The 19,106-nt window shown below is 37.4% G+C and overlaps 1 protein-coding gene across 1 annotated transcript in view; it reads right to left on the bottom strand.

Moving 5' to 3' along the window:
• Window positions 1-19,106, bottom strand: part of CSMD2 (CUB and Sushi multiple domains 2) — a 382,136-nt gene that overhangs the window by 127,539 nt on the left and 235,491 nt on the right. Inside the window, exons 6-9 of the mRNA XM_053454739.1 lie at window positions 13,290-13,402; window positions 8,480-8,557; window positions 2,285-2,372; window positions 165-289 (exon numbers count right to left, since the gene is read on the bottom strand). Coding sequence (XP_053310714.1) covers window positions 165-289; window positions 2,285-2,372; window positions 8,480-8,557; window positions 13,290-13,402 — 404 coding nt within the window. The remainder of the gene's footprint in view (window positions 1-164; window positions 290-2,284; window positions 2,373-8,479; window positions 8,558-13,289; window positions 13,403-19,106) is intronic.

The following is a 19,106-nucleotide window of genomic DNA, read 5'->3' as shown; positions in this document are numbered from 1 at the left end:
CTATGGAAGCTGCCAGAGGAGCTTGAAGGCTAGGCTTTTTCAACATAAATATAAACTTGAAGTACCCAAATAACAGAAGAGAGGGTGATGAACAAATGACTCAAATGCTGAACAGGTTTCTAGAGAGTGTTAATTATTGAGTACTGTATTTAAATGATTGTTACCTCGGCATACAGGTCGGTGGTCGCTCCATGCAACAAGCGTGTCACTCATTTTCATGCAAATGATGACCTTGGAACCTTGTAGATCATACCCATCATTACACATGAACTGGATGCTGTAGCCTAGGCTGGCAGGACGACAACACGTAAACAGAGTATAAAAGACCTTGCCAAGAACAAATGGTACAGTGCAAATAACGGCATGTTATCAGTAAGAGAAGAAACAAGCTACCCAACCTTCGCCCCTTCCTTTACTACCTCCACGTTGCTCATACTACAAGACTTTTTTTTCCCACAGAAAATATATATCATATACCGCCTCTGCTGACCTGTTATAACATGGATGAACTAGCTTTTTTGAGAGTTTTCTGAATCTGATCTTCTGTGTTGAAAAGATAAACATCAACCCATCTCTTCATAAACACAACATAATGTGCAGTATTGATATCCAATATAGGTTAAACTCAAATGATTTATTGTATTATCATTAGCTATGGCAATTAAAAAAAAAAAATTCCACGTAAGAAAGAGGACAGTTGAGCAATACACTTCAAGCCGCGTTTGACAGAAGAAAAGATCATTCCTGTTCGTATGCGAAGTCAAAGGTTACTTTCTACGTTAATTGAATCTTTCTTTCTAACAAATGACTGCTTCATTATAAAACATTAGAAATTGTTAAAATTTAAATTATTTCACAGTTCAATCATAACGCAAAAAAATGTAATATTGCGTATATTAGCACTTTAAGGGATCATCTTAGTTAGATTTATCCATAAAACACTAAATCTATGTGTCCTGCTGTTGAACTATTAAAAATACAACAGATAGAATATTTATGTTATTACGTCCATACGGCATTGCAGAAAAATGCAATGATTTATGAATACGTTGAAATATAGGAAGAAATGAATTATTCTTCCCTTGTGACTAAAATTATTACAAAATATTTGCCCTCTGACCTATTCTAGTTTTCAATGATGAAATTATGCATTTATTATGCCTGTAGCACCTAAGCTTCGAATCTCAAGAAGAGAACAATATTTAAAGTAGCTTTCGTGGAAAAAAAGAGGATTGGCATTTTTTTTTGTTTCTTACATTTTCCACAGTTACCGTATTTGCTCGATTATAAGACAAGGTTTTTTTCAGAGCAAATGTCTTATAATCAGGGTCGTTTTATAATCAGACCTCAAATAGGTCTGACTATGAAACTAAGATCCAGATCCCCCGCAGCGCTGCTGGGGACCTGGATCCTCCTGTCTTATGCCTCCCCCCCCAAACTTACCGGTGCTTCTGATTCCCCGGTGTGTAGCCGGGGCAGCGTGTAGACGGTACGCGGAACTCTGACAACCAGAGTGGAATATAGAGGTATAAGGCATTTCTGGAGGCAGAGTGGCACGTAGGGGGTCAAAAGGCATATCATGGGGCACAGTGGCATATAGAGGGTTAAAAGGCATATCATGGGGCATGGTGGCATTTAGAGGGTTAAAAGGCAAATCATGGGGCACAGTGGCAAATAGGGGGTATGAGGCATTTCTGGGACAGAGTGGCAAGCCTGGGGGCACATGTGCATAACTGGTTGGCAAATAAAGGAAATAAAAATATTTTTCTCAATCATAGCTTTTATTTAAAAAATAATAGTTTACATAGTTTACATGAATTAACATTTACTGGTAAAACTTTTTTCCTATAGGGTAATATTTTCTTTTTTTCCTAAATTAATATTCAGATTTTGGGGGGTCATCTTATTTTCAGGGTCGTCTTATAATCGAGCAAATACGGTATATCTCCATTTTATTTGAAAATTATTATTTGTGAGATGAGTAGAGATTTTTCTTTTTTTCACCAAAAAAAAGAATAGTCAAACCATATTACAGCATCCCAACGGAAGAAAATGCTCTACCAGAACTAATTTAGATCTATATCCTTTAGAAAGTCTGTGTACACATCTTCTTATAATTATAGCATTATCGCATATCCTTTGAAATGGAAGGATTTAGTCTGCTGGAAAGTAAGGTTTGTATTGTTTTTAGAGGATGAAACCGGACATTCTTCTCTGATTCTGGAGAATCTTTAGGCTGCTAGAAGGGGATTGAATACGGAAACAGAGGAAAAGGGCTTCTCACCTGAAATCAGAACCTATTCTTGTTCCTTGTTCCGGAATTCCTGGGTCGGGACACATGTCGTGTCCTTGGTACACACCCACCTGAGTTGCTAAAATGCAAAAGAGAGAGTATACACAGAGGAATCACTCTGCACATCACTGCGTGGAATTGTGACACTGCTTGATAATGCAAACACATATAGTATACAATTACTGCAATTTTTTTTTAGGATTCGGTATGATTTATTCACAAGCAACTGAATGGATATGATTAACCTCCCTACTGCCAAAAATTACATTTATATACATTCATCATTTGGAAATGGCATTTCTGATTACTTATATTTATATTCAAAGTAACAGCTTAACATTTCTGCAGTGAAACTGCATTTCATTATAAAAAAAAATAAAAAAAATCCACATACATATTTCGCTGCAATAACACCGCCCCCACAGGGCAAGTAAAAACAAGATTAAGTTGGCTCTGCAGAGCTCAGAGGTTTATCTTGTACCCTGTACACAAAATAAATGATAAATAAGAAGTGTCAGCATGAGCGCGTGGGTAGCGTGCCACCCTACAATCAGGGTAAAATGCGCTGGGCACAGGCTATGATCATGTGTACAACTGATTCGGGGCTATTATGCATATCCCACAAACCAGGTCAGATGACCTTGTATTTAATGAAGATTTAATATAACATCACCCACTTCCTTGGTGACCAGCGCTTACTGGAATAAATGCTCTCTGCGCACACACACACAAAAAAGCACACTCGCACACCACCAGTACAGTGTAAGGAGAGAACATATAGAGAGGTGTACGGATGTTTCCATTATCTGGAAACGTTACTGGGATTGCTTAATATGAAACACGTGAATTGTCAATGTGACCAATATGAAAAATAAACTTGAAGCAAAAAAACAACAAAACAACAAAAAAAATACACATTTTCATTAGCGCTAAAACACTACTTTGTACTGTAACCAATTATACAAATATATATTATTAATTGCTTTTGTTCACCCATAACCATGCACATAATTGAAACAAGTGACTGCGATTCAGCTAATGTCTGTCACAAATTACTCCCAGACAAAGCCACTGGAAACACTAAAATGTTATCACAATATGATTCACACACATTATACAAAGTCACATGCTATACCAGTTTGTACTTTATCTGAAGGCATCCTGAGCAGTATATAGTCAGGCGTCCAAAGATTCTTTAATAGGTGTGTCTATGTATAATATATATGGTATATATATGAATATATACATAATATATACACAGTATATATATAGTAAGATATCTATCTGAAATAGATAGATAGGTAGATAGATAGATAGATAGATAGATAGATAGATAGATAGATAGATAGATAGATAGATAGATGAAATGAATGTGTACCAAACTGCTCCTTTAAAAAAATATATAAAAAGAAAATGGACAAGGTGGAATACATAGTAACATAGTAACATAACCATAAGTAGTAAGGCTGTTTGAAAGAAAAAGATACATTACCTCCTTGAGAGGATGATGATTGCTATTGTTTATTACACCTGTTTTTCTCCATTTACATTATTTATTAAAGGCATTGCATTTATAAAACATAAATTGGTTTCGCTTTTGGTTTACCAAAGCTTTGCTAATCATACATTCAATGCGATGACAAAACTAGTTTTACCTATGTATACAAGGTCATTTAAGCACATAAAGTGAAGATAGTTTAGACAGATATAAATCAAAACATAAAAAGATATGGTGGGACAAGAGAATAACAGGAGAGATGGTAATAGAGAAGGGGGATAATGAATATGGGAGATACAGGCTAGGTGGTAAACAGATGAGAGGGGACAATGGAAAGAGACAGTGGTTAATAGGATATGATTACGGAACAGGTCAGGATTAAATCGGAGAGGAGTAATAGGCTTAAGGTGCAAAGGTTGAGGTCTTTAGATCTGTAGTTCAAAGTACACAAATGTTTAAGGGAAAATGTGACAGTGTTATGAAACAGTGATAAGTGAGCAACAGAGTATCAGCTTTATGCATCTCTTATGGAACTGAACACTAAAAGGCTCTGACGCATCAATAAATTTGACCCTTTTTAGGAGCCTAAACATTCACAACCATCTGCTGCACCAGTACTAGCTCCACTGCTGCCAACATCAATTAGAAGAATGTAAATCCATTTAGAAAAGCATAGCACTCCTGATAAAAGGTAAATGATACTTGTGTTCATTATATTCACTATCCTACGTACATATGCCCATGCACACACGTATGTAAGAACCAACTTGACAAGGAGGTTTCACAAGAGCTAAGAGCAGATGGACCTTTGCCATCTTCTACAATAAACCCATTTCCATTTATCAAGCGTTGATGGTAGTGGTAAGAAAGTCAAAGAGAGGTTTATGGTCACCTATTCAGCCACATTACTTCATAAAGGGATGCATCATTGTTAGAGAGTCAAAAGCATGAGAGAGCCCTGAGGAGATAATGTGTCGTCGTAATGAGAAATGCTCAAGTAAATATTTAATACTCTTTTAAAAGTTTTATATGATGAACCTTGCAAGACAGGAAAAGTAATCTCATGACGAAGAAACAAGAGTGAATGAATGAATAGTATACGAAGCAGTGAACATGGATGGTAGGTGGATATTACGAAGACAGGATGTGAAAGACCAAGGGTTATCGAACAGAGCTACAAATTCAATGCAGAAAAGATTCAGGTATATATATGGGAAAAAGGAAATTGAACAGAAAGGGAGAAAAAACTGTATTGTGGAAAGTTAGAAGAACCAAGGTTATACAGATCAAAACTGAAATAAAAAATACATGGTATTTTAGGATGGTGAACATGGGGCACGTAAACAGACCGACAGGAGAATTAAGTAGTAGATAATGGTCAATAAGAAGTACAGACAGGCAAGATATATGGGGAGATGGAATGAGGGGATTAAATTGTGTAATGGAGAAGTATTTTAAGTTTAAAATAACAAACCAAAGAAAGCATGCACTCAATGATAGCATTAGACAGAGTTTGTATGCAGCTGCACTCATTCACATACCACTAGATGGGTGACAAGGTGATCAAGACAAGAGATGAATTCTTAATGTCACAAGGGAAGACTTTCCTAACATGACTCCTGACACCACCAAGCTGTAGTAATGACAGAAACTGCTATAACTCAAGCCCTGCTCCTCTTTCTTTTGGTCAGATTGACAGCTAGGATGTATTTACTGAAAATGAAAAATAAATAAACCAACTAAAAATGAGAGGTCAGTATCAAGAACCTCGGAATACTGAGAAATGGATGCGTAGAAGAGAAGCGCAAGAATAAGATTGGATTGTGAAATCCATTGAGGTTACATAGCACTATTAAAGAACAAATAAAACTTGCCGATTATTACAGAAAAAAGCAGCAAACAGACTGGTGAGTTAGCTTCATGTTTATACTTTGACCTCTATGCTCCATGTACAGTATGATAAAGTTGTCCTCTGCCCTGTAAACAACTAGAGATTGCCTATTTAGATGCATCACTCCAGATGTGACTCCTGCAGAATAGAAGATGTAGTTTACAGCATGTTGTACATATTTTCATACCAACTTCTTCTCTCATAGTCTCTTGGGTTTCATGATATAACCAGTGATCCATGTATTACACCTAATCAAATGCGTCCTTAATACTCCAACCCTAGAAGTATTTAATGGTTGATTAAACTACATGGCGCAATTACTGCTCATTAATGCTCGTTTTTACTAATTAATAAAGGTGACTTTTTTTTCAACTCTTAACCTAGTTTGGGCCCAAGTGTCAACTTTAAATTAATAATACCGCATATCAGATGCCAATGTTTTAGTGCAGATTTACATTATAACACACAAATACAACACAGATCCATATTATGCTGTCTGAGAAAACACATTTTATGATGGAGAAATCTCTTCTTCCACACCTTGAAGCTTTTAAAATATATACTACCACAACAGGGGTTTTTACTCAGGAAGCTAGGTTGGCATTTTCCTTACGTGTTGATATAAATTGCCGCATAATCTCAAGTGTAAATTTTCCTGATAAAAATATAAGATATATTTACATTGTTCCTACACTAAATTGTGTAACCTTCATACACAAGGGCATATTATATTCAGGATTCTGCAGTGTCTGCTTTGTGACGGTGTTTGTAGAACGGTAGGGGCAAGTTCATTTCTTCTATTCATCGCACACTCAAAAGCAAGTGTTAGAAGTGACTTAGCGCTCGTTCACTAAAGCAGGAGAGTTGTAGCTCCATATCACTGACTTCACTTTACATTAAAAAGGTTCACACCCAATGAGCCCCCAGCTCTCAGAATGGATTTCCTGGCCATGTATAGAGCATAAATTAACTTGCAGAGAATATCTTGAAAGTCACCATGCTTAGCCAGGGATGGCCCTTTATAATCCATAGCTAGTGCCAGAACTTGAAACCCCAGCTCTCCTGCCAACACCTTGCTTTAGTCAATTAACGTATATAGTTGCTAGAATTTGCATTAATAAAGTCTCTTTCTCACTTTTTCAGAGCCCTGTGTTAAAAGTGCAAGCTCGGCAGTTTAGGAACATTTACATATAAAACAGTGTGGAGAATTGTCTTTAGATTTGACAGAGTGACTTACTTTATGATTATACTCTATTCTAAAATGTTTTACAGCGTTTACACATTTATTAATACCACAATGGCTCTGAACACATAGGTGAATGTTTAAGTTTCTTGCGACAAAAATAAAGATAGTGGGCTAGAAGCGATTGTCAGGTGCCGTTTCCATATTAAACGTCCTGGAATCCAGTGGGTTGCATCCCCCATTGTAAATCAGTATTGTCCCCCTATCTTGGAAGTGAATCTTATGTACTCATTAGTGATTTTTTAGAATCATGCATGCATATAGCGACGTTCAGACTTTTACTTGTATGTAACAGCGGCATGTACTCAATGGCTATGTTCCCTGGTTTTAGAGAGCAAACTTTCATGACACAAGATGGGTAAAGTTACTCACAAGATCTTAAATCTGTAGAGTAGATCAACCTGTGTCACCCCATCCTTACCTAGGAGGGTCCGGGGTCCATCTATCCATTTGTAAAATGCTTTACCATCATGTGTTAGGTGAAGCAGCTCCAACAAAAGCAATTTAAATTATATTCCACTGAAATTAGTAAATTTAAAATAGTTGCTTGAGAAATTGGCTTTTTTGAGGGGTTTTTTTAAGGCACTGTTTTCCCTGAAATAAAGCATTTCACTGAAACACGTGCTGTGACAAGGTATATGACACACCCTGCATTTTTTTCCAGTTTTACTTTATTGAGGTCTGGCTGGCACCATTAAGCATCTTGCAAAGTACACAATTAAAAGGCCTCCAAGACTTGCAGACTAAGCCCCTCACCTGGCACTGCCACTGCAGCCAAGCTACTGGAAAGACCAGGGGATTTGCAGATGACCTTTTCCCAGCTTAGACATAAGAATATAGCATAGTGTCCTTTACACAGGGATATTGTTGTCTGTGCTTTACCCACCAATCTCCGCAAAACAGAGAATTAGCGTTTTCAAAAGTACCAGGTGCAGGAGAACAACCTCAAAGCTTGAGTAAACAAGGAAAAGATGACGCGTAGGTATGCATCTGCAGTTAAGTCTGTGCTTGTATGCTGATACTACTCTGAACTATAATTCACTTACACTGATGGACACCTCCATATTAGTATCTAGTTAACTGTTTATCAAAGACATTACTTATTCATCGGAAGAAGACAATGATTGAGCAACACTCCGAAATTTCATTTGTAATCTTACATTGAAAAAGAGACGGACATATCCATGATGGCCACCTCCATGCAATCTTGGTAGGATAGCAATGCTGACATTTACAGCTACATTAAAATTCACCAAAGTTTATCTGCCAGAGGTTTGTGCTAAATGTTGTTTTGTTCACACCTCTGACACTGTAACGTTTTCCTACCTGGGTTACCTGTGCTTCATTCAGTATCCAACTCTTGATACATGACCTAATGTTATGTCTGTCAATATCTTGGTGAATGTGGAAAACAAGACAATAGTAAAGCATCCCCTGCCCTCCCCAATAATATGGACAGGAGGAGTATGAGAAACACCAAAGTGGTCTTGAGAAGGATGCATGATCTGGTAATGGCAATGTGTGAAGTAAAATTAACCAATACCAAACACTTACACACTGATGTCTTCTGGTTGGTGTCCTTGTTGGGGAGAAGCTTCACTCCTCTAGATTTCATTTCCATTTGCTTTTTCACTGGAAGGATTTTGACAAAACAGAAATTGAGCTGACTTTCAAGCACAGTGAAATAATCCAGAATGTTTTTTTTTAAATATAAACTGTTTTCATCATTCAGGGCTAGACGTAGACATTGGAAGCTTTCAGGTGAGTTCAGGGCTAGACGTAGACATTGGAAGCTTTCAGGCGAGTTCAGGGCTAGATGTAGACATTGGAAGCTTTCCCAAAATGAAGCTGGACCCAGATGTGATAACTCTCCAGTGAAATCATAAAATTGTCACTAGTATTTACTTGAGAACAACTTGACATGATCTAGTAGCTAAACAAGACTGGGTACCCTGGATCCCAAAGAGCTCAATGTTAAATTAGCCAAAGTCTAACCCTAGAAGCTAAAGTTAGGAAAGAGCCCTTACTAATTCATCTTCAGTTAAACTTCAGAGTGGATTCCCATTGAATGTGTTCGGTTAAAGAGCAGGGTTTAAAAATATGTTTGTATGCAATGCTTTAAAACCACCATTCCATCACACAGAACATTGGCTTCCCAATATAGTAAGTATAGCACTTAAAAGTGTAAAAAAATAAAATGTATATAAAAATCTCATCATTTGGAGTCTGTGGAGATTTTATTTTAATAAGTCACTGTTTCTTGTTTTATGCAAGCACACACATACTTTTCATGCTTTATGAGCCAGATACACAAATATTATGTATTCATTCATGTTCAGATTAATTTTACATATCCTTCTGTGGGTATTACAGATACAATCTCCTGTTATATAACACAACCCAATCATCACACTTCTTCTACCAGAGCTCCAGATTTGGCCAACCATATGAACCATAAAAAACTGAACTGAGCTTTAGAAAATGACATCCTTTTTGATAAATAAAGTTTAAGGATTTCAAACTGAAGTTACTCAATCCTGTGCCGTTGGACTACACGTCATTATCAGGGTACTAAAAAGACATGTTTGAACGCGTTGGAAAACAGGCAAATGCTTTAAAGTGCATTTTTTATTCATTATTGGGAGATTTGGGACATAAGTTTATTCCGACCTACACTATCAAACAAATTGTCGCTCCACATCCCTACAACATATTGGTACTGTGGTAGACGTAACTTTATTTGCCTTTAATGCCTCACTATCCAGTCATGCGGCAAACTGATTCACATTAATTCATATATTAAGTTGTACTGCTTCTCTATGAGTTTCTTTATTAGTTGTGGTTTCTCAGAGAAACTCTGTTAAAGGAAACCTCATCTATGTCTACACAGAAACATAGAAAGTGACGGCAAATAAGGACCCTTCGGCCCATCTGGTCTGCCCAACAGACACCCCAAAGAGTTCTGCAAGGAGATCTAAGAAGGATACATCAATCAATCATCTGGCCACACTGCTGATCCTCATACTTGGACCCTAAGAAGGGTTTACTTATAAGGCTGTCATAAGTTTTTTGTGTGAAAAAGTAATACATTGAATGCATAAAAAGTGCTGGAAAATATGTTGAACTATAAATCATCACTAACATAAGGGAAGCAGGAGTACATAAAATATATAACATACAAAATTGTACACATTTCCATAAGCCAAGGAAGCAATTCTGCAAAACATTACTTTTAATATAAGCAAGGTCTTCTAAGAGTGTAAAAAAAAGAGTTTATTGCCACATAAATAAAATACACTACTTTGCGTACTCATTTAGGATAAGTAGGTTACAATGACACATAAAAATTCCAGGCTAGGCCCTTCACACCAAACACCTCCAACCACACTGTCTAAAACAAAAATGTACCTTTTTGGCAATTTAAAAATGGAAATGTGGTTATTGTTGAATGTAATTCAGCTTCACGGGTTTTTTTTATATATTTATTTATTTAAAATGTTCATGATGAACAGCTGACAAATTTAATCTGCTGATTGCTGTCCAAATCGACAGCCGTGTTGCTTGGCTGTGTATGTCCCCCAATATCTGGCATCCATGCAGTTACGCCACTGAAACTGTGGATGTTCCAAGGGAGCTGCGACATGAGAATCTGCAATCAATATATTTCTGTCAATCTTTTTCAAATAAATAATTATAAAAATAATAAACCCAAGCTCAGTTTCTGTTGAGCTGCTTTAATCTAATTTCCAGCAGGCTGAAGTACAGAACATACAGGGATTTTGCTTTTAATATGTAATTATTTGCTTTGGTCCTAATGGAATTTTTAACATCAGACTTTAAATAAAATTCTTCTATTATTAAATCTCTGTTGGCCAAGCTTTGTTCTCTCTGCACTGACACAGTTACCATTCTAAAATGCATAAAAAACAGCCCTAGTCAACCCCCCCCCCCCAATATTTTATAATATGACATATCTTTCCAGCTGTAATGAGCAAATGTGGGGCAAATTTGGGGAAAAAATTAAATATCAACACTTTAAAAGCTGAGGTTTAGACATCATTCTAAAATGCATAAAGAACAGCCCTAGTCCACCCCCCAATATTTTATTATATTTTTACAGGTCTATTGAACAAATGTGTGGGGGGGGGGATTAAATATCAACACTTTAAAAGCTGAGCTTGGGATATCCTCTTTTACAATTTTCATAGTTTTTCTATACTTATATTTGGAGGAAAACATCATAAACTGCTTTTGAAATAGAGAAAACTATACATATATTTTCCTGAAGCCTAATTAATGCCAAATCATATATCATATTAAAAATGCACACGAGAAAAAAAATAATCATATTATTTCCCTTTTAACATCTTAGCTTCGATACATCACTGGGTATTAAGGGATTCAGGTCTGTCCTGCAAAAGTAAATTTCACAGCTCAGAGGGTGGTCAAGGAAAGGTGGGTGCAGCTTAACAGGACAACAAAGAATATGGGGACTAACTCTTAACATGTGACACGTAGGAGGTATGGTATATAAATGTAATGTACTGCTTGGTAGAGCTTACTAAATATTGTGCTGTAGCATGCACAATTGATAGGTGTTCTATTGGCAACCCAACCCTGATACATTGTATGTTTTATTACAAAATAGTTTTAATTATGCAAGGCCCCCTTTTAAGTAGACTAGTTCACAAACCTATCATTGAGGAGGCCAGGGCTCCAAAAGGATGGGAGCAACTGCACTTTCCTGTAGTGCAGCTTTAGGAATTTCACCGATATGATGCTCAATTTTAGTACTTACCATTAACCTTTGGCTTTGCGTCCAAAGGGCAGCGCCATTTTGTTTTTAAGGGATCAGTAAAGTGTGAAATGCTACACTTTTACTTTCCCACCAGCTACAAATTCTCACCTAGCACCTTGATTGAGGATTGAACTCAGCAGGTGTTTGATAGAACTACCCTGCAGGGCTCAGAGATGATGGGATCTCCTCTCGATCAGTCATGCCATATACAGTATCTTCCTTTCCAGTTGGAAAACACTTTAGAGAAAGGCAACGTGCAGGTTCTTGAAGCAGTGAAGCAGCTAAATGGGCCTTGTGTTGGTGCAGCTAATGCAGGGAGTACACAGGGAATAAATAGTACCCAAGAGCTATATTTAGGTTTCATAGTAAACTCCAGGAGCTTCAATATATTTGTACTTGTGTACGTGGGACTTGAGTACTCTCTGAACCCTCGCATTTAAAGTCCAAAACAATTAATGAACCACTACATCAGCTGTTGACACATGGTTGATTACATTTCTTATTAGTCCTCTTACTGTGAAGGTTTCGCACACAGAAAATTGGGCATACTACTTTAAGGATGCTCTTAATTAGTACACAAAATTTATCTTGCTTGCCCAGAATGACATGACAATGCACCCATAGAAAAGGTTACTATGATGTGAACAGCACTGTTGGCAGATCCTGTATTATACAAAAAAATCTCCGCTCATGGCTTTCCATTTGAGTCCACCATTCCCCCATTGAAATACTAATCCCCAGAGTGGGAAAAAGGTCGGGGTTCTCCGTTTCTAGCAATATTCAGGAATTAAAAGATTGAAAACCTGGCCTCATTTATCATTCATGACCAGGTAGCTTTCTGATTGGGAAACTAAATGAATCAGTTTTTTTTCGCACTTTGGAGAAGTCGATACAGGATACAATTATGTGGTAGATGAAACTGCGTGTGCTGGGCTCTGGGGGCTTGTCTCCAGCACATCATGTAATTTGGGGCCATGCTTCTCTATCTGCAGAATATGTTCTAATTGGAAATGTTCACATTCTTACAAGGTTATGGGTAAACAACTCCTTCAAGTTCCTACCGTGGTAATAAAAAGTGGGATTACATATTGCCATTCCGCATGTTTCATTTATTTATTTTCTCTTTTAGCTAATTTTTGAACAACCTTAAACATGCCAGGCACTTCTTTTGATCCTGTATATACCAGCATTGGTCTGGCCTCCTTAAAGGGACCACTGGATACAGGATTCAAGACGTTAAAATAATTCTGTCTAAAAAGGAGAAATAAAAATTGTTGTCTCAATGTTTTTATTGAGATTGCAATGGGGTCTTTAATTTATCACAATACTCTGTTCCCCAGCTCTTGAAAGCTCATAAGAACTACATATCCATTTTCTTAGATCACAAATCATATAGAACTTCCACGGATCGGATTCGGAAACGCCGTTTTTGGCTGTGTCTCCGATTTCCGCTTGGAGACATTCCCGTAAATCCATTATGTTTTCAATAAAGGTGAAATTTCTCATACTTTTCTGCCCGCTACCATTCCGGATGTGGTAGTTATTCACAGAGGGGTATTTACTTACCTTGGTATTGCGCACTGAATCCTCTTTGCCTGTGATTGCTGTCAGAAGTAAAATGAAGACGTAACCAGTTTTTGCTGCTAATGACAGGGGGTGGTAAGTTTGTTCCTGTAAACCTGACAAAAAAAAAAAGAGAACAATGTTGAGAAAAATGCTGTAAATTCAGCTGTATTTGCCATCTTGTATATAAACAATAAAAAAGGTTATCAAATAATTTAACATTATTCAGTTATACACTGGGAGATTATTCATCTGTCACAGAAGGGCAAACCATATATGTATATATATATATTTTAAATATTCAGTCTATTCAGACTTGGTCTGTGCTCTAGAATGTGAATGTTATTTATATAAGTATCCATAGATCCAGAATTACATATCCACATATATGCCCATACCTGGGAACTCTCAGGGTTTGACCCTGAGTCTCAGGGCTTTCGCTCCAATCTCAGGGTCTCAGGCTGAAGGGGCTCTACAGCATGTTCTACATATATCCATATAAGAGGCCATGAAAAGAGTAAATATTTACTGTCTCAGGGTCAACTCATTTAGAAAGATCCCAGGTGTGCATATGCCCCAAAGTTCAATCAATATTGGCATCCCCTATAGCCTCTTCTCATCAAAGGGTAGGACTGAGGGCCAATGCAAAGCCAGATAACACCTCTCTCTCGCCAAGGGCTAACAGTATCCAGAGGATGAGTCAAGTGGCTCAACCACTGAACCCATGCACACTTGACTCAGCTTGCATGGCTTCAGACTGAAGCCTTGCATCCCCAGGACTATCTTCAACCAGCAGTCAGGGAAGCAGTGTTCGGTCACACACACTCGTCATCTAGGTTCTACTCATCTTACTCTCAGCTCACTGCTTAGTCCCTTTCCATTTTAAGTATAACTGGGGTTACCCCTGGTCTAGGTGTGACTAACCCTACCCCACAACCCCAGGAGAGGGGAAGATAGCCATGGGAAGTTCCTCCAGAGGTATGCTCCAGAGGTGGTTATAGGAAAATGGATAAAAAAAGAAGAGTGAAAAAGCATGGATAGAAATGGGTTGGGCAACTGTTAAACCCCTCTTCTTTCTTTCCATCCCTGATTCCCCTAATGAAGAATCTAGCCTTAATCATCCACCACCGTTCTGAGGCCTAAATTAAATCTATTGTGCGTGTTTCAGTTGGGAATATCCCTATACCAGCTATTGTTGTAATGACTCCCTGATGACATATTAACATAATAAAAAAGAAAGTGTGAATATTGAGGGATGCTATAATGTTGGTATATTAGGTCATCAGTAACACTCTAGAACTTTTTAAATCATCACATTCTTAACGTTACTAGGCAGTCAAAGAGGTTAAACAACATAATACCAGTTTACATTCAAAAAAACTTCACATTTGTACTTACAAAATAAACTGTTCTAAAGCTGTCTTGCTAATATATGTTTTAAGTCAAACAGTGTATAGTAGGTTGACAGAAAAATTAGTTGTGAACAAAACAAGCAGGAATTTACCACTTGTTTGATTGTTTAAAGAGAGAGAACGACACATTTAGGCCTGGATTCAATTACTTGTGATACATTTATCACCACTTGTATCTTCTCCCTTTAGGCAAGAATGTACAATTTTCTATAAATGTCAGACTACATATATGTATACATGAGCTGTGTTCACTCTATCTCTAATATAAATTGCAACACATATATATACTATATGTATATATATATATATATATATATATATACATATATATATATATATACATATATATATATATATATATATATATATATATATACGCACACACACATTTTACAAAGAGGTAGAGAGTAAAATATGGAGTTAAATGTAAAATACAATTTATTGCTAATTTACTCAAAGAAAAGCGCACCTCCTGAGTTCTCAATTGACTTAGAAAAGTATTTGTGAAGTATGTACTAGTCATAAAATTACGTCTTCTTAAAGAGCAAAATTATTCTGTAAATAACAGGAGCATGTACCCAAGCTGGTAATTTACAATTATGGTGAATGAATGGGTCTCGTCATGTGAAATCTACTAAAGTGGATTTTTTTTTTGTATCTACAGAAATACTTTTCTATGGGTGCCTCTTACACACCCACGCGGATTCCATTTTAATTTCAATGCAGCCGCGAGAGCTAGTGTTAACAAAAATGGCGATTCTCAAATGGCCGTACTCTGCAAAAGCCCCATTTGGAACCACTGGATAACTATTATCTGCATCATAAGCACTCAACGAACAACAAAATGGGGAGATCTTCTAGAAAGTCCCAAATGTCACAAGAAGTGGCATGCAAGTGTTGACTAGTACACTATTTTACAAAACATGAAACACAAACACTACAGGATACAATGCAATTTTGCCAAGGACCATCAAATTTATTGCACATTAAAGGGAATTGCTTCATGCGCTTTTGTTCAGTGTTGGTACAAGAAAGGCTGTGCGGTATTCAACACAAAACATTACATTTAATTTACAGATCACCAGCATATTCCATATCATTGTTATAGTAGAGAAATAAGATTAATCATAATTTACAGAATTGGCAATAATGTTAACCCCTTTAGGAGCACTAGCATTGTAGAGCAGTGTATAAAAATCGAGCCATGACCTTGAAGACAAAGGTGCTTCCAGTTCAGTCACTTAAGGCTCTTCTGCAGTTCAAGTGTGGACTGATGACAAGTAGATCACTCCTGACCCCCCCCACAAATTATTAATTAGTATAAAAAAAATGTATTTTTTTATTTGTTACATATGAGGTGTTCCCAAAATCAGGACAAATACCTAAATAAAGTTTGTTTGTTTTTTCACTTGCAATGGCCTTAAATTGGTTATACACATTAATATGCAATTGTACAAAAAGAGAAGAAGGTAGTGCTCTTGTGAGTTTATAATCTATGCATTTTTTTCTTAGTGACTATGCAGTTTAATAACTAAAAAGATTTAAGGTAGCGTTTCAAAGCAAACAAAAAGACTTCTGGATTTAAATAGGGGAACGTGGCTTTTGCGCGGTCAGACACCAAGAGAAATAATAATCAATCTTTCTTTCTTCTTAACCCGCAAAAGTATCCAGCACACCCTTACATACTTACAACACTATCTGGCACTCCTCCCAACACACAACACCATGCAGCAGCTTCTGCCATACACAACACTATGCAGCAGCCTCTTCCCCTTCAGTGTACACAACATAATCCAGCAGCCCCTTTCTCTCCTCCACCCACAACATGATCTTGTTAAGAATTGGGAAATGCTGGGTGGAGCATGCAGCAAAGGTTCAATCACATGGCACTTCATTTAATGCTCTGTCCAGAGTGACCAACAATTCCTATGGTGACAAGGCATTTGTAGAGAAAACAGAGGACAAGACAATGTAATTCAGACATAAGCCAATAGGAACATCTCTCCCGTGGCAAGGTCCAAAAGTCAATAGGTTACTTATATACAACAGGGCACATAGTTCAAATACAGTAATATGCCTTGCTCTCATATATAAAGCAACAGCTGCCATACATGGGAAGTCTCCAGACTTGACCCTGAGTCTCTAGGTGAAGCACAGGTTTCCTGGGTCAGTTTGAGTTTTCTCCAGGCAGGGGACGGGTGTTTAGCCATGATTATACCGCTCTCATTTCCGAAGTGGGAGAGCTCGGGGGCCTAGATTGGGAAGTTCCCAGATATGTCCATTGCTCAGACACTTCTTAAACTGAACAGGGCAATAAAGCTCAGGTACAGAGGTACATACAGCTGTCATGCAATATAAATTATTAGTTTCACGGGTGTTTGTCACGTCTTGCAGGTCTCTTCCCTCCCCTGTTCAACTTGAACACTTGCCTGTGTATGTGCAGTAAAGGGGATTATGTGACATGAGGGAGAGACACTATACTGTTAGTTATAGCAATGGAGTGGGAAATAATTAAAAGGATAAAGAGGGAAGCCGGAAATTATTTTTGAGAATGAGTAAAACAATGGGAGGGAAGGCCTACCACTTATGGAGTAAGGCTAGGATGAAAATATCACTGTTAATAGGTCATGTTTTAATTACAGATAATTCCCACATCTGCCGGCAGCCCTTCTCATTAGCTCTCTTGATACTGTGTAATTATTCTCAAACAGACGACATATATATTTATCAGCAGTAATGTGTCTCCAACTCAATACTTAACCCTTTCCCCCAGTCAGACAAGCATGCATATGCCCTGTCATATAATAGAAGCCTCTCAAGACGGTGCAGGTAAAAATTTAACTCTTCATTAATATTCTGTTTTACAATCTCTCAAGACTCTATGAATCACAGCTGTTTTTTTGGCCAAGGCCTAAGTTATTTTTAATAACCAAAATACATATGGAATAATAATGAAATATAAAGTCTTAAAAATTGTGATTACTATTTAAAAAGGAGACTTAGTTCATAAAAGAGTGTTGTGACAATAAAACATACTTTCAAACATTTCAAATGTCAAAATCGGACAAATGTGTGGGGAGTCGTGACATGAGATGAGGAGGGGTGGTTCCAGAAAAGGGTCAGGCAGGAGTTGTGGCCACCTGCCCACCTTAACTGAAGAACAACGCTTGTCCAGATCATCGCAAGATGGCCATGTGGAAGCTACAATGCAGCAGTAACACAGACATCTGTTGATTGGACTGGCTAGACAGATGATATCAGAGGGTCTCCTCAACCATACCATGACCCTTGCTGTCTCAAAGTGAGACAGTGGAGAAACTACTCGTCACTGTGGAACATTCCCTTAAAATCAACACTGTCCCACAAAAAAACATGACTTTTGGAGGGATGGTATAATAATGTGTTAAAATTCTCAAAATACTAAATAAATGACTCAATCTAATTTGTGGCTTGGCAGGCGAGAGCAGCGACTTCTCCACAGTACAAAATAATTAAGATAACAATTAGTCACACATCTTGGTAAATACAACCCTTGGTTTTTCTTTAACACAAAGACACTTCATATTCACAACTGTGGAACAAAAATAAAATCTCTGTTCAAATTACTACAAACAAAAGATCTAAGTAATGAATGTGATTATTTTATATCAATTTCAGTTAAATGAAGCTTCATTAATGGAATCTGGCACAGAAAAGAAAAGCCTATTCTATTAATTAGTCGCAACTCGCATTACAGATAGAAGAACAGTTTAAACTATTGTAGAGATGTTGAACTCCTGCAGGGAGACATTGTTCTTAATGAAATGTGTATCCAGCGAATCAAAATCTTCAAACAAATGGAAACACAGTTAATATCTATGCAGAGATTACGAACTTCCATGGATCTGTCTCCATCTCACGTTTTTGCGCCCCAAGTAGGAGAGCTGTACATGGCTAACATTGCCATTAGTCATCAAACAAATCATTGGAATGACATGGCCTTCAAACACTAAAACAGTAGTTGGAAGGAGAGTCGTGGTTTCAACACACTGAATTTGCTATGTATCACAAAAGGCCAACCCCGGCTAATTTCTCTGCAAGAAAGGGCTGAGCTGCCCTCCAACATTGCAGTCCGTGGGGTGACTTTCAAGAAATTTAAATACGCTTTATACAGGGTCAGCCAAGCTGTTATTAAAGAGGACGCTCAATGGGGTGAACAAGCTACAGACTTTGGGAGGACGTAACCTTGTGTTATGTCACCTCCACTAAGTCTCTACTCTGGAAAGAGGGTTGACTCCCTTTAAATAATGTGGACCAGCCAAGAGGACAACAGCCCACCAGCCAGGCAATCCCTGCAGGATATAACCCATCCTTCTGAACTACATATATTATATAGAGAATTATATACAGTATCTCTAGAACCGTTAGG

Source organism: Spea bombifrons, chromosome 2 (genome assembly GCF_027358695.1).
Source record: "Spea bombifrons isolate aSpeBom1 chromosome 2, aSpeBom1.2.pri, whole genome shotgun sequence".
NCBI classification, from domain to species: Eukaryota; Metazoa; Chordata; class Amphibia; order Anura; family Pelobatidae; genus Spea; species Spea bombifrons.
Note: the sequence above shows the minus strand (reverse complement) of the source record. Positions and strands in the feature narration are given on the sequence as shown.